The sequence below is a fragment of the Nannobrachium achirus genome, assembly GCF_963921795.1.
Source record: "Nannobrachium achirus genome assembly, chromosome: 13".
Lineage (NCBI taxonomy): Eukaryota > Metazoa > Chordata > Actinopteri > Myctophiformes > Myctophidae > Nannobrachium > Nannobrachium achirus.
In genome coordinates this window covers 48,408,403-48,425,980 of record NC_137833.1, presented here as the reverse complement: position 1 = coordinate 48,425,980, position 17,578 = coordinate 48,408,403, and the positions used below count along the sequence as shown (strand labels likewise).

At 42.7% G+C, this 17,578-nt stretch overlaps 1 protein-coding gene across 1 annotated transcript in view; it reads right to left on the bottom strand.

Moving 5' to 3' along the window:
- The window catches only part of LOC308296468 (calcium-activated potassium channel subunit alpha-1a), a gene marked incomplete at both ends in the record, with an annotated part of 305,715 nt that overhangs the window by 70,761 nt on the left and 217,376 nt on the right, over nucleotides 1–17,578 (bottom strand). The window contains 3 exons of the mRNA XM_080739756.1: nucleotides 3,916–4,089; nucleotides 13,667–13,743; nucleotides 14,515–14,601. Of these exons, the coding sequence (XP_080595882.1) occupies nucleotides 3,916–4,089; nucleotides 13,667–13,743; nucleotides 14,515–14,601 (338 nt within the window). The remainder of the gene's footprint in view (nucleotides 1–3,915; nucleotides 4,090–13,666; nucleotides 13,744–14,514; nucleotides 14,602–17,578) is intronic.

The window sequence follows — 17,578 nt, the reverse complement described above, 5'->3', positions numbered from 1 at the left end:
GCTTTGACTCTATACCCACAGGAACATCCCTAATCTGGGAGCAGACAAAGGTTAAAAACAACTGGGGGCGCCTGCTGGCCTACTAGTCTGGGATCACTTCACTTTTCGGGTTTGTAACCGGTCTGGAGCGGAAACCACAAAACGTCATGTTGTAGTACTCAAAGGACTACAATTTGCCGGAAAGATCAAACCGGATTCAGTTTTAACCCAAAATATTCCCCTGCGCTCAAGGACATACTTTTAGGGCCTACCTAATAAACTCCTTGATGCAGAGTAGTTTTGCTTTTGAAAAATTCGTCTGGTATATGCATCCTTTAGTCCAACTTTTAGCGACTGGCAAGACTACACTAGGCTACTCGAGCATTTTAATAGGGATTGGGGAAACAAACGGAGGGAACCAAATCAAAGCGACGCCACTTCTTCTAGTGGTTTCCGCGCTCTAGGCGGAAACCAAGCGGCCTGTAGTGAACGAACACCAGGCTTTTTCTCAGAAAGCCTGGTGGGCGAGTTTACTGGCCTACTGGTCCATGAGCGCATACCACATAGGCAATGTCATTTCGGCATTGGTGCCTGTCTGCGTCGCCAGTTCGATTCCCGATCCGGACGACCTTTGCCACACGTCACTCCCTGTCTCTCCCCCCATTTCCTGTCAGTCTACGGTAGAGGCATAAAAGCCCCAAAAACTCAGCTTTAAAAAGGTAAAAAAAAAAAAAAAAAAAGTAACCGGAAGGCTCGCCCCAAAACACACTTGCCCCCATATTTGTTGCGGACCACTTGCCCCGAGCTGTTCTTGTGTTTGTTTTACTGAGGTTCAGGTTAGGAATAACGTTAGGTCTAGGCATAGTTTCACTGAGGTTACCTTTGGTTTGGGAATAAGGTTAGGTTTAGGCATAGTTTTACTGAGGTTATGTTGGGAATAAGGTTAGGTTTAGGCATAGTTTTACTGGGGTTACTTTTGGTTTGGGAATAAGGTTAGGTTTAGGCATAGTTTTACTGAGGTTATGTTGGGAATAAGGTTAGGTTTAGGCATAGCTTTACTGAGGTTACGTTTGGAATACCTGGTTGTGACCGTTCCGATGTAGCCGGATTAGACCCGGAGCGAGCGTTCTTCTATATATAAAACAATAGTCTGTTTTTTGATTAAGCGATTTGTTGTAGAGTGAAAAAAATAAGGACACCCAAGTATAGACCCATGTGTATATTAAAGGGTTTTAAGCAACTGGTTTTCAACCTCCAACACGGGGACGACAAGGCGGTTCAAATGGACACTTCACAGGTCTGTAAACTCTGATTGGGGGGTTCCAGAGATGGGAAATGGCATCAAATGAACCACTGGTTCATTGAGAAGAACCAGTGGTTTTTTAAGCGTTTTTATCCACCCCATCATTTAGGTAAAAAAGATAAGAAATAAAAAACAACCAAATGAGGCTGTAATATTTGTCTAATGCCAAATACAAATTGCAGTAATTATTTTAAGTAATTAATCAACATGCACAATGTAGATTTAAAAGTTGTTGGGTATAGTCATTTCATATTTCCTGGTCAGTGGGGTCATTTGGGCTGTTATCAACACTGTTATTTGTTATTAATCATCTTCTTCAATTGCATATCGCCATTAAAACTAATATTAATGAATTATTCCACATTTGTGAGGCTTAGTGCTGCTGCTGTGAAAACGTTAAGTATCTGAGCTATTCACATTTGTCAGAAAATCTTCCAAACTACTAAAGTTGGTCTTAGGATAAAAAAAAAGTGTACTGAGAGAAGTGCAGAGTCAATTCGGTGGTACAGGGAAATCCAAATAAAAGGTAGATCTGGCTCAACTGAAATGACATGCGCAGAAACTGAAAACAGGGTTAGCCTGGAGATTCTCCAAATCATATAAGTACAGTATAGTGTACACAGTAAAAACAACACAAACAGGAGATCTTTTCATCAACAAACAGTAGAAAATCCAGTTAAATTAAAGGAGCATTTCAACCCCAAAATGACTTTTTGTCTATTAATTACTCATGCCATGGAGACTTGAGTTCAATCATATTTTTAGTTTTTTGTCGCATTCCTAAGACACAAATGTGATTACAATACATGTAGCCCCATTGAATCCGGTTAGGGACCCAAATGCATTTGGGTCCCCACCCGGTATCAATGGGGGTAAATTTACTATAATCAAAATGTTGTCTCAGAAATGTGACAAAAAAACTAAAAATATGATTGAACTCAAGTCTCCATGGCAAGAGTAATTAATAGAAAAAAAGACATTTTGGGGATGAACCACTCCTTTAAATGGCATAATTCCATCAATGCACAGTATACAGTACATCTTATTTGAAACAGTTGAAAACACAACACCCAACTACAGTATATCCAATAGCACTAATACCACCACACCTTGGCTGATGCAGCATGCGCTGGCCACATGTCTAACACCTAAGCAGCACCACAGAGCAACCACAAAACTGACTCAACGCAATCAAATAATAAGGATAATAATGAGGTAATAACGTAATAATAATGTTACAAATAAATGATATCAAAAGTAATGTACAGATAGATAGATAAAACAAAGTGTTAAATAAGTAGCTCGCTACAGAACCAAATACGGAAGCCACAGCTACACAAACTATGGAGACACAATAACGGAAGCACGCCACAGGGACGATGTTACGAAGAAAGACGCACACACACATATACAGTATTATACCTTAAACTACATAACTGCGACATGATACACACGCACACACACACACACACACACACACACACACACACACACACACACACACACACACACACACACACACACACACACACACACACACACACACACACACACACACACACACACACACACACACACACACACACACACGCGCACAGACCACACACCAAGGTTATTATAGTTAACTGAAATTAATGAAATAAAAAATAGAATTGACAGGGCTTTAACAAAAAAAAAATTACTACCTGAAACTGCTGATCTACAATCTCAACGATTTGCATTGCGATACATTGTTAGCTTGTAGATCGTCTAACCCACATGTTTGTTTGTAAATCTGCTCATTTTGATGCCTTTCTTGATAGCATGATCAAGTATTTATTTTATAAGCCGTTGAAAGGTTTTGACAGATTGTTGTGTTGCGGAAGCACAACACAAGAAATGATGTCATCTACGCCCGCTTCCCGTTTATGTTTTTCACAGAATGCCCAAAATCTCTGCTTCCGTGTTCTAGCTCGCTCTCGGTCAAAAGAGTGGATATTTCAATGGGCTGTAGGATTGCAAGGCTCAAACGAGTCGTGCAGAAACACAGAAAGCGCATCCATTTGCGTGATCAATCGGCGGGTCAATTGTACGGGAGACACATATTTTTGCGATGACTTGAAAAAACTGAATTGAGGGCTAATTTGGTTAAATATTATTTGCAGTGAATGAGTTAATAAAATAATAATAATAGCTAGAAGTACTGTTCCTACGAAACAGTGTGGGCTCGCTCGTAAAGAAATAATTAAAAAAAAATAACTAATTATTCAAATAAATTGTTGTTTTTCCTTCATTTCTTATGTTTGCCAACGTGACTATATTCTGCAGCGTGCTAACTGTCATGTGAAGCTCAACCAATACTCCAGCTACCACCACTCCCAGATGTTTTTTCCGCCAGTTGCACCTCATTGGCTAAGGGCCCTGCCTTTGTACTGTCTGCGGCGAAACTTGGTAAATAAATAATGAAGATAACACAGTGTTCTCGACTTTCAGGCGAGCCCACAATAATACAAGAAGTTTCTGCGTGAGGACAGCAACGAAAAACGACAACCAAAAACTATGATAACCTTGGGAGAGCAACGACAGACAGACAGCACAGATACACACACACGGACACGTAACAGCATGGCGTTGGGGGGGCGGTCGGCACTTACAGGCACGTAAGGTGGTCGCGCAATCATGAACCGAGACAGACGAAAGGGGGTAGGCCCTCTGAAGGGTGTCCATGTTACTATGTACACTGCCTGACATGCACGAGCAGTCTCGCTCTGAACGGCCGCAATCAAAACAACATGCCAGTTTCATTCGTTTGTAGACGGACATCCTGGCTACAGTCATGTTTTTTTTAGGGGGATGAGAGGAAAGGAGGAAAAGCAGCAGGTTATAATGGTAAAAAGGAGAAATTGTCATCCAAGGGGGAAGGGGGTGATATTTGGGAGGGGGGAGGGTAACTTCATTCATCAAAAGTGCAAGAAGAGGAGGTCACAAGATCGTCCCGATTCGGTATACCCTGGGCTGGATTGTTTTACTTTACGGGACCTTTCTGATAGCGGCTGTACCCTGCTCCATGCGGCCAGGGACCCCACGGGGTCCTTGAGGGGGTTCCGGGGGCTCCCCAGCTAAATTAGTTATCGTTGGACTATTTGAAAAGCACTGTCATAGATGCTCACAGCGTGACATGGCGCGAGCTGGCGTGGATGTGCTATTTTTCGAAATAATCTTGAAAATAATTTGAAAAGAGTGGGATAACGACACCAATCTTGTGTTGGGGGTCCCTGGCACAAAACACAAGGTAGCAGATCTGCAAAATATCAGTTCTACACGCTGCCAACGCGAAGCATTAAAGATCAGAGAGAGAGAGAGAGAGTGATTACAGATCGGATTCTTCCTGTGAAGAGATTTTGGTGTAGAATGGGGTGGAAACCTTGTATGTCCAAAACCATTTGTTTTGTATTTAGCATTTTAAAAATGATTTAAACAAGTGAAAACAGCAGATCTACAAGCACACAACGCCTCGCAACCGCGAGGCGTTGTGTGCTTGTAGATCTGCTGTTGTCACTACTTTAGATCTGCTGTTGTCACTACTTTTGTGCCTTGTATGATGAAGTAGGGTTTTACTTTGCGAAAAAACGTACACATTTGAAACTTGGAGATACAAGGTTTCTGCCCGACAGTGACGATATGATACTACTCTCAAAGTGGGGTCCAGGGTCCCTCAGGCTTCCTTGAGGGGGTCTGTAACTCTGAGAGTATGAAAACAATGGAACCAAAGGGGCGCTATATACGCTGAGTGGGTGAAGGCGCTCGAGGCTCGGTCAGAAAGGCTCCTATACAGTAAACCATCCAGCAAAGGGTCAGGGATGAATCAGGGCTGACTTGGCATCCCGCGCACACACACACATCTGACCATCAAGAGACCAGTACAACAGTGGTTCTTTAAATGTCCTTTTTTTTCAACGATCCCCACATAACTCTAATGGGCCTTTTCCAACGGCAAAGAACCGGTTCCGGTTCATTCTCCCGCCTATGGGATGAACCAGAGGTGTGCTTTTCCACCGAGAACCGGAGTTGGTTCCAAACTGTAAAAGTCGGTTCGGAACCGGAACCACAAAATCCTTGGTTTTTGCCAAATCCTTGGCTCTGGTTCAATCTGGTGGAAACGCAACCCGGTTCGCAAGAACGAACCAAGGTTCCGAAGAAAGTTGAACCGGAACCGGTTCTTTGCCGGTGGAAAAGGGCCTTTTCCACCGGCAAAGAACCGGTTTCAGAACCAGTGCCGGTTCAACTTTCTTGGAACCTTGGTTCGTTCTTGCGAACCGGCTTGCGTTTCCACCAGATCCAGGAACCAAGGATTTTTGTGGTTCCCGTTCGGAAACCAACTTTTACGGTTCGGAACCAACCCCGGTTCTTGGTGGAAAAGCTCACCTCTGGTTCATCCCATAGGTGGGAGAAAGAACCAGAACCGGTTCTTGGCCAGTGGAAAAGGCCCTTAAGAGACTAAAGGGTCCATCTGGAGCCCTCCTTCAAGGAGGCTTGAGGCTCTGCTTATTGGCAAAGCTTCCGTTGAGCCGCAATTTAATTACAGTCTATGTAAATCGCCGACCTAATAAAAATACTGTATTTTCAATGGTTCAAGGTGATCTTGCTTGTCGTGTCTTGCGTAAACAGGTACGTCAGAGTACTCCTGACACGGTCTCAAGAGGTCAGACTGTGTGCGACAAAGGTTGTTCATGGCAGTGGTTCTCAAAGCGGATTCCAGGTTCCTTATTGGGGTCTAAATTGACCCATGCAAGTCTGTAACTCTGACAGTGTAACAAATGGAACCAAATGGACCCGTACACTGTCAGAGTTAAGGGGAGACGTTTAAATTTCAACATTTGAGAACCACTGGTTTATGGCATAACAAAGTCAAAAGGCAGAAATATGACAGTGTGTGGGGGGAGGATAGACGGGTGGGGGGAGGGAGGGAGGGAGGGGGTACAGTGGGGGAGGCATTCAGGGAATAGAGGCATGACAGAGGCAAAACGTCTTCAGCAGCAAATCTCATAACAAAAGGCTTTTCATAAACATTCTGTAACATTCTTACAACGTTCCCCCTTTTTTGGGCAAAAAGGTGAGTGTGATCCACGTACCTGTACATCCCCCATCATGCACCTGGGCCTGTCCATTGGATCACACTATTCTACAGGCTAGAGAGGCTCTCCGTCGGGAACATGCTGCTAGAACTGAACGGCAGTTTTTTTTTCCCCTCCCGTTCCCCAAAGCAGTGTTTCTCAAACTGTCACATTTCAAGGTCTCCCCTTAACTCTGGCAGTGTACAAATGGAACCTTAATGAACCCTAACGGGTTCATTTGGTTCCATTTGTACACTGCCGACTTGTATCGGTCAATTTAGACCCCTACAGAAGAGTCCCTGGAATCCACTTTGAGAACCACTGCCCGAAAGGATAAACTGCATTTTCACGTGCAGTGCATGCATAGTGTAGTATGAATGCATGCGTGCGTGCATGTGTGTGTACGTATGTGTGTGGTGGGGGGCGTGGGGTGCATAAACGTCCAAGTGTTAAGAATATACAGATCAATCTAGAAAATTAGAAATTGTGTAAAAAAAGCATTGCCGATGCCATAGAACCCCAAATCATAACTGACTTTGGGAAGCTTCCCACTGGACTTCAAGCAACTCTGACTTCAGAAGGTTGACATTTCTCAAATATAAATCCTTGTTTTGAGTGGTTTCATGTAATATTGTAATATTTTGAAATATGGACTTTTGATATTCATGAGCTGTATGCCATAACAATTCAGAATTTTAAGAAAAAAAAAAGGTGTGAAATAAGTCACTGAGTGTGCAATGTATCTAGAATATTATGAAAGTTTCAAGAAATATATGAAAGTTTCAAGAAATATATGAAAGTTTCAAGAATATTTACAAAATATTCTAATTTTCTGAGATTTACCTGTAGTCATTATTATGTGTGTCAAAGTACTCAAATTATACCCGTTAGTGGCAGTTGTTTTGAGGAGAAAAACAAGTGTCTAAGCCTGATATGCATCTATTTGGCTTATTTTTTCCCAAACAAAAGGGTCTGCGTATTGTGTCTGGCTTCACAGTAGGTGATACTTTGATCCAGCCGTCCCTTTAACAGGCTGGCACGCAGACGGTGGCAAAAAGGACTTTACTCAAGTGACAGTATTAGTCTGTGATGGTGTCTAAGTAGACATTCGGCCACTCTTTGATTGTGTGTGTGTGTGTGTGTGTGTGTGTGTGTGTGTGTGTGTGTGTGTGTGTGTGTGTGTGTGTGTGTGTGCGTGTGTGTGCGTGCGTGTGTGGTGCAGGGTGTGAAAGGCTAGCTGGCTTTTACACGGGGCAGAAACAGTCCCTGGTCCCCGTTCTCTTATAGTGCCAGGGTGCAAAATGACACCACCAGACCAACTCTGTCTGGCTGGCACTCTCACAAAACACCCTTTCCCTCCCCCTCCCTTTTAAGACAGTATCATTATCTTTTACTGTCAGACTTGTTAAAGGAGCAGTTCACCCAGGGAGCAGCGGTTCTCGGTGACGTCACCACCAACCCAACCTGTACAGTATGTTGACTACATGACAAGATTCTATAGAACAGGAAATCAAAAATGTCTTTGAGGTCGCCAAGATAAAGATGGCAGGTACAACCAAGGAGGCGAAGGGCAGGTTTGCCACGCTTCCGCGGGAAAGAGAGTGTACTCAAACACTCTCTTGGCGCAAGTAAAAATCTCCATGGATTCAAGGCTTCATGTGCAGGCCGGGCTTCATGTGCAGCCTTGTGCAGGGCTTCATGTGTGCAGGGGTTAAAGCAAAAATAAATTAAAAAAAATCCCAAGACAGATTTTTTTTTTTTTTTTCAGACCATGTCCCAATATGTGATTTTAGCGCATGCAGCGCACGCCAATATTTGGGGTGTTTCCCTGAAGCCCTGAACTGCCTTCACTGAATGATGTGTGAAAATCCTTACTTCATTTTATAGAAGTTCTGAACTGCCTTCACTGAACGTGTGTGTGCCAATCCATTATAGAAGTATCTTCTGAAGTTCTGTTGTATTCTATTGCTAGTCTGGCCAATTCAAATACTCATATCTTGAAATTATAACTGCTTTTTAGTTTGGAGATCACTTGACAACTTTGTCATTCACGCTGCGGCCATCTCTACACCGCCCCATTATTTTTTGGAGCTGTGTGGAACACAAGCTCCCTATACGTGGCCGTGTGTGTAGGTATGTGGGTGGGTATGTGGGTTTGTGGGTGGGTGGGTCGGTCTGTGGGTCTGTATGTAGCCTGTATGTAGTAACCCTGGGTGACCAGAGAGGTGCTGTTGAGTCTAGCCTGCCCTGAGCATCAACTGCAATACACACACACACACACACACACACACACACACACACACACAACACACACACACACACACACACACACACACACACACACACACACACACACACACACACACACACACACACACACACACACACACACACACACACACACAGCTCCACTTCGAACAGAGGTTCGATTTTTATTGTTTTACGGATCTGCACTGATCTCAGAAATAGCCCCTATGAAATCCCCAAGACTAAAATCAGTCCCCAGGACTGAGAACTTTAACCCCTGAGTGTGTAATTGATAAAAAGATTCGTAATCTTTGGGCGTGAAGTACTCCTTTAAGTTACATTTCCTTTTCTGGCCGAGGAGAGAACGGGGAGCGCAGAGTAAGCGGAGGCATCAGGGACTGTTGTTTCCTTATGCATGCATAACTGCCTTATTAATAGCATTTAATAAGCATGCATTGGTCTTTGCAACTAGGGGAGGTCGCATAACTGTTGACAAAACATACATGAACCTTTCGGGAGGGAGGCAGCAGCAAGGCTATCATTTCATGCTGAAATCCATTAAACCAATGTTTGGGGACTGGACGTTTGGATAACACAGTATGTCATTATGTGGGCTATTGATGCGTTTATGGGAGGGGAGAGGGGATGGACAACACAACAAGACACACGATGTGTTTGATTCATGAGCTCACGAGTGTCCATTTCGGGACATTCTTCAAGGAGGATTCAACATGACTGCTGCTCTGATTAACTGCCTGCCTATAGGTCAGGGTTAGTATAGTTCAACTAACTAGAACTTAAATAACAATACTAGAGTTGAAAGAAACGAACTGAAATGAAAATAAAGATTTGGCTTTACGTAAAAAAGATACATGTAATGATAACTGAAACTGTTTGCAAAACAAGTAAAACTAAAGTCATAGAGAAAATATCCTTAGCTTTAGTGTTTGTCAGTGTCCAAAATGTGTCTTTAGAAATACTGAAAATAGCCGATCTATGTGCGCTTTTTTTCCCTCTGCATTTTGAATTTCGTCTCTGACTAACCCATACTAGTAAAAAACTAAAAACTAAAAGCCTCTTCACAAAATAAAAACTTAAAAACGAATCCAAACTAAACTGGAATTGAACGAAAACACAAAATCTAAACTCGGTTGCCAAGTACGACTGCACTCTACCAGGGTACTACTACAGCATACATAGTGAAACAGAAGTCAGAATCAGGGCACCATGTTGAATTAGAAGCATGTCCCAAACAGAGCACCGCTCCAGTGGGTCCTCCCAGAATTACAATCAAACCTATTCAGCAGGAGCGCAAGGAATCTATGTTCCCCCGTACCGTATCGAACTGGAACACAAAAACCACCTGTCACGAGAATGAGTCGGAGCTGGTACCTTTATATCACAACACATGGTGGTAAAAGAATGCGCAACACAAAGGCTGCTTTCCTCTGAAAGACGGGGTTTGTGTATAGACGCGCATTCCTTACCAAACCTCAAACACACACGATGAACAAATACAAAAATAGACAAAAATAAAAATAAAAATATCTGAATCATGTAGAATCATATTGTTTTGTTGGAAACACAGTTCACAGAGACACATTCACACACTTGTGTCATTGCATTCTTGCTGAATAGGCGACAAGAGGACATGATTATCAGTATCTACGGACACTACTCTGGCATGGTACCGCCATCTAGTGGCAATGTAATGCTATGGCAGCTAATATTGTGCAAGGACCTTTTCTTTTTTTGTGGTTCAAAAAAAGAAAAGAAAAGTAAAAGAAAATAGGGCCCAACAACTGTCTAGAATTGAAATGCACGGGGCTGGGGGTGATGACATTTCAATTCTGAAAGGCACTGATGATCTCTGGAACCTAAACTGCAACTGACCGAGGACCCAGTGTTTTAAGGAGGGGAGCGGAGAGAGATCACAGTGAAAGGGTAGGATGTGTGTCTGTGTGTGTGTGTGTGTGTGTGTGTGTGTGTGTGTGTGTGTGTGTGTGTGTGTGTGTGCGCGTGTGTGTGTGTGTGTGTGTGTGTGTGTGTGTGTGTGTGTGTGTGTGTGTGTGTGTATTTTTGGGGGGGACGGGGGGACGGGGACGGGACCAGATTGTTTTGATTCTGTTTTGGCGATCTAGCTCATTAAAACAAGAGCATTTTTGAGAGCTTCCCACAAGAACACTTTCCGCTCTCTGAAAATCCAGCAGCGTGCAAAACCTTCCCCTGACACGGAGCAGATCAATCTACATCTCAAGAGGTTCTGGTCTTTTTCTTTCTCGTCTTGGATCCCCATAAATGTATGAGTAATGTAATAGCAAAAAATATCAATATCTTGAGTTTGACTTTTCAGATTTTCAACCACAAGTTGCTCTTCTTACTTTGCCAGGAGTGTGACATCAGGACGGGGTGGGTTTGATTGACAAAGCGCTAAATGACATAAGACAGACTGCATTTTTCAATACCAAAGGTATCAGATTGGTTCAATGACCAGTGCTGGACACGGTAATGTAGCCTGTACTTGAGCCAAAGTACAGATCTATTACTCCTGGCCAAATATTACTCAACTACAAGTGAACGTTCCTAGGTCAATTTGTACTTCAGTTAAAAAAGTACAGGCTTTTAAATTATGTTTTCAAAAAAATTCAAAGATTTTCCAGAAACTTTAAAATATAAATAGCAGTGAAAATAGCAGATCTTGTGAGCTTGTAGATCTGCTTTTTTCCCCCATTTGAAATTAAGTGGTTAATTCCTAATGGTAAGTTAATGTTGCGGAGTCAAAAAGTACAACATTTTGTCGTTGAAATGTAGTGGAGTGAAAGTGATAAGTATCCACAAATGCAAACACTCAAGTACAGATGCACAAAAGAGGCACTTGAGGACAACTACTCAAGTAAATGTACTTACTTTTTAATTAGTTACAGTCCACCACTGTTAATGACCAAACTGTTAAGGAAGTCTGTTGGGGTTGGTTTCATCTGATTAACCACTTAAACCCCAGCGTCCGTATTGTGAGGATTGTATGGGGATCGGCAAGCTCACAATGCGACCGCAAACGTGTCGCGCCGTGAGCCTGTCGAGCTGCTATTTTCAGCAAAAGCTCTCTCCACAATAGCAGCAAACAGAAAGGACGCTAGCATAGAGCCCTGCGGGACTCCGGGTTTAAGTGGTTGACGCCACACTCTAGTTTCTTGTCACATCCAACAACTCAGAACATCAGCTGACGGGGCCAATGGTGGTAAGGGGAAAAAAAAAGGCTCAAAGCTGGTTGGATTCTGCTGTGTTTTGGGTTTTTGTTCTGGTTCTGAGAACAAAGTGTTTGAGATGAGAGGCAGTGGGAGAGGGATGCAGAAGCTACACTGGTAACATGCAACATAGATACAGTTTAAAACTACTGGCTGAGGAGGAGGAATAAAGGAAACAAAAAACACTGCACTCTGGGTTAATAGGAACCCCTTATTTGTGTTTTTTCTTTTTTTACTCACAATACATCACTACCGGCGAGCGATTAAAATAAAGTGGCGTTTTCCAACGGCAGCAAAGGGGAGGAAATACATTAAAAGTGTGTCAATGATCATAAAGAAACACAACATATATAATAATAATAATAATAATAGAAAAGAAAACAGAAGAGAACATTACAGTAGGACAAACTTCCATTGCCGTAATGGAGGGAAAAAAATTGAAATAAAATACTACAACAGGATAAAACAATGTCTAACCACGTGACACTGAGACACCATGAGAGTAAGAGAACAAAATACTATATAGAGATATTAACACTTAAAAGCATTTTTACACTTACAAACCCCAAAATCAATCCTCCAGTTCTAGGCAACACAGAAGGGGGGGATTTTTTTTTCTTCCCCACACAACTCCACTAAGGTATATTAATGACAGTTCAATATTCAAAATGGGTCGTCTTCCCCTTTAAAGAACAGAAGATATATTTTCAGGTGGGGTTGCCTATTTCATCCAATTTGGATCATAGTATAGTACATTTATCAGCTTAAAAGTTGATAGTAAAGCTATAGGGCCTCCCCACAAGTTCATGTTAAATGTTGACAGTGAAGCTAGGGCCTCCCTATAAGTTCATGTTGGCTGTCATCGATTGATTGATTTGATTACTCGTCGGTTATTGATTTTACTGCCCTGTTAGTTTTTCCGTACAGGTTTCCATCTATGACATTATTTGTCTCCTCTTTCTCATACTCACATTGTGTCTACAGTTTGTACACGTTTATGGTCTCATTCTGCGCAGAACCTTCTCTTTTTACATAAAAAGGTGGTAACATAAAGATAGACACAAAAACTAAAAAAGAAACAAGATACAGAAAGTGGGGAAACACTGGGGGGGAAACTAAAACAGACCCATTTCCACTGTAGGGCCAACCCAGAACTAGAACCAGAACTTTCCAGAACCTGTTTTCGTTCCGGGACCAACACTGCGTGAAAAACATTGAATACTGGAAGGAAAACCTTACAGTATTCAATGTTTTTCACGCAGTGCAAGTTCTGCTTACGTTTCCATATAACCAGAACTAACCGGGAAGGTCCTAAAAAAAGTCCAGCAGCGCTGCTGGCTCCGCCCATAGGTTCCCAGAACTAAAGTTTAGTTCTACCTCAGGAGCAGGACCGAGAAAAGGTTCCAGGAACCTCGTCTGAAAACGGGCCGTGTGCAATGGAAACAAAACCAGAACCAAAAAGATAGGTTCAGGTTCTGGAAAGTTCTGGTTCCACCTTTCAGTGGAAAGGGGTCTTTTGATGGTTGATGTACCACAATATGGAGGATATGGCATTTTAAACGGGGACCCTTACTTAAAAAAGAAAATAAGTATACAGTGTAATAGAGTTATTATTTACACCTTTATATGTTCTATACCACAAATATATACGTATACAATAGCATCCTAAGAGAACCTCAAGTAAAATTAAACAGACAGAGAGAGGAGGGGGATTTGAGGGGGTATCTGGGGGAGGGGGTATGAAGGGGGTATCTGGGGGAGGAGGGGGTATGAAGGCATGGGAGCGTGGAGGTACTCACGTCGTTTGCATCCACACTTTTTGATCCGCTTGGGGTCCGTGATGTCGTCGTGACAAGCTTTGCAGTAGAAAAATGCTCTGGAGGAGAGACAGCATAGAGATCAGGGGTCTTCAACAGGGGGTCCGGGACCCCTGGTGGGGGAGGGGTCCTATGAAACTACTGTATCTATGAAATCTATGATAAGGTTGTGGTGGGATTCCCTGCTCTCTCTCCTTGGAAAACATTGAAGGTGGTGCCAGCCGCTCCAACATTCGACTGAGTGTGTTTTTATGGGTACGTATGTGTACAAGTACAATGTGCATGAGTGTGGTAACAACACTTGCAGGCACTCAGCGGTGCTGTTGAGCAGCGGGAGCGTATTTTTTGCAAGTCTGACAGTACGAGTGTATCAAAAAAGCAACTGGGTTAAGGCGGCGGAAATTTGTGAATGGATGTGCGGAGGTGCCGAAAGTCGGGGGGACGGAAACACACCTAAACCTAACCTTAACCCTAACCTCAGTAAAACTAACGCTGGTGAATGCTAACCTCTGCCGACACTGGTGAACGCTAACCTGGTGAAATGCTAACCTGGTGAAATGCTAACCTCTGCCGACGCTGGTGAATGCTAACCTGGTGAAATGCTAACCTGCTGATGCTGGTGAATGCTAACCTGATGAATGTTAAACTGGTCGGACCAACGGTGCTTAACCCAGTTGCTTTTTTTGATACTCTCGGACTTGAAGACATGCAAAAAAACACTCTCCCGTTGAGCAGCATTGAAATGAATGGACAGGGATTTATGAACTCGTCAAAGGCACTGCTCACTTTACACTAGGTGTGTTATTTATTTATTTATACATTTTTTTTACCTTTTTACTTCTTTGGCGTCACTGGCGATAAAGAATCCCAGAGTTCCCTCCTGCATCTTGACGTTGTTTCCCGGGTTGATGAGGATGCTGTGGGAGTCGAGAGAGATGAGACACGGCCGCGCCCATGAACCTCGGAGCAAGGCACGGCTAGCGTAACAACACGACTAGACACCACCACGTGCTAATCAAGAGGAATGGTACACACACACACGCACACACACACTTCTTCTGGAAAAGAAAAAGGGCTTTATAGAATCAGACCTGGCACTGGCTTTGATTCACACAGGCACTGGCGATTTTATAGAAATGATTGGCCAGCCCATCCGGTCCACTGATAAATAGATTTTGCCGCTGCCTACCCCATATTACAAAAAAATAAATAATAATAATAATAATACAAAAATGCTAAAACTAAAACCAACAATAAAACTAATAGAACATATAAAAATAAAACTAGCCAACCAACTTTAAAAACGAATTAAAACCACACTTTAAGCCACAATGAAATAAAAAAAGGAATGAAAAATTCGGAACTATGGGTTTCATTTGTAGTCCTGTTGTGAGGACCAACACAGGTGTTCTGATTGGCGTTGAACATTAGTTCTAAGTCAATCAGACAAATTGGAACGCTTGTGTTGGTCCTCAACGTGTAGGACTACAAAAATGAAACACATGAACTGTAACCATGGTCTAGACAGGGCTCATCTCGTGTTGTCTGATTGCATTGTGTCATGTGTTATGTGTCACGTCGAGTGAGGCTACTGTACGGAACTGTACGCTAGTACACACACAGCTGCTCCTCTCTGATTTTGGGCTCACACGGATGGACAAAATGCAGAAGGACATGACAGTCGGTCAATTTTAATCCTTTTCTTTACAGAAGGAAGAAAGAATTAAAATTGTTGGCCATGGAAGAGCTTTCATTCTCAGCATTCAGATCCAACCTTCTAGTCCAGTGGTTCTCAAAGTGGATTTCAGGGACTCTCTAGGTTCCTTTATGGCACATATGTCAAACTCAAGGCCCGGGGGCCAAATCAGGTCCGTGATTGAATTATCTTCGGCCCGCGGGATGATATTTAATTAGTATTAGAACTGGCACACTGGCCACTGGTATATTGCACATGCAATGCCTGGGATTCGAACCAAGGGTCTCCCGCATGAAAGTCCAACATCTTACCCATCAGACCAAAGGGATATCCCTATGGACTGGGGGAGATATTATACTTTTGATGCCATCAGGCTGAGGCAATGAGTCACTCTGTTACACACGCACCACCATAATACTACAAGTCCCACAATGCACTGCTAGTGTATTGGCGCATATCGAGGGCCTGTGACCGCAAGCCTGCGTTTAAATAAACATTGAACCAGTCCTCGACTTGTACCATTTTTTAAATTTTGGCCCCCTGTGCATTTGAGTTTGACATCCCTGCTTTATGGGGTCTAGATTGGCCCTTACAAGTCTGTAACATTGACAGCATAAAAATGGAACCAAATGGACCCCAACGGGTGCAATTTGTTCCATTAGTACACTGTCAAAGTTAAGGGGAGATATTTGAATTTCAAAGTTTGAGAACCACTGTTCTAGTCAAACAAAATGTGGCGGCCACTTAATGGACGTTAGCAGTGCAGAGTGTGTCGTTCGCTGAATTAGTATTGACAGTGGAATGCAAATATTTAGGGACAGATAGACGAATTCTTGACCAATCTGGGAAATAAATGTTTACCAATAGCTTTCTTCACAAATGTGTTCATAAATGTGTTAACTATCTATTTGTTCCAACCTAACTCCCTTGGGAAACTTTGTGGGAGTCAAATCAAAGTTGGGGTCCCATTGACTTTACTACACAGGGGCGAAAAATCTGCTTTAAGTAGCATGATAGGGGCCAACGTTTTTTTCATGATTCTGAATCCATTGCAAGCATTTGTTTTGCATGGAAAACATTCCTTGGGCTAAAAAGGCCCCTCACAAAACTGAAAAGTAATGACTCATCACTAAACCATAGTTTTGTGATCCGTTTTTACCCCAAGGAATGTTTTTGTGCAAATCATGCTTGCAATGGATTCAGAATCATAAAAAAAAAAAAAAAAAAAAAAGTTTGGCCCCTCACATGCTGTTTTCCCCCTGTATAGTAAAGTCAACGGGACCCCAACTTTGATTGGCTCCCACAAAGTTTCCCAAGGGAGTTGGGTTGGAACAAATTCAGAGGTGATAGTAGAGACCAGTTTATGAACACATTTGTGAAGAAAGCTATTGGTAAACATTTATTTCCCAGATTGGTCAAGAATTCGGCTAACTTTCCCTCACTAAAGGGAATGAACAGCCCTTGGTTTGGTTTGGTTATCGTCTTAAAAAAATAGCAGATCTACAGGCTCACAACACGCCGCGTTGCGTTGTGAGCTTGTAGATCTGCAATCTTTTGGCAATGTTCCGCCACAGGATGATGGATGTTGGGGATATTTTGATAATATTGTAAATCGCAATTTCTTTGCTCACAATCGTCGTGACCAATGATCAATTTTCATATCGTCCCATCCCTAGATTATGGTCTGGTGTCTTCACCCCGTTTGTGCCTACAGTACTGACAATATTCCAATTAATTTTCCCCTTGATACCAGTAAAGATCTCCCAGCTAGTACTGTAAATTAGGCTGAACATTCCTATTGAAAATAATCAAATGGCCTAAAATGACTTTTGACCGATACATAGCCTCACATACTGTATGAATGCGTATCTCTGGATTTAGTCAATTCTCTCTCAATCACAATGGGTGGAAGATGTATTCATATAAATGAACTTTAATTAAAGGGACTGGCTGTATCATTCCCCATTAATTAGACTGAGACAAAGATTAGACAATAAACACACATTATGCAGGCGCGCACGCGCACGCACACGCACACACAGTGAAATGGAACCCCAAACACTGAACCTAGAGTCACACCACTTAAACCTATTGGAGCCCAGATGAAAGACTAATTCTAATTCTTGTAGGGCAGTGGTTCTCAAAGTGGGGTCCGGGGACCCCCAGGGATTCAAGGCGGTCCCCAGCAAGCTTAACCA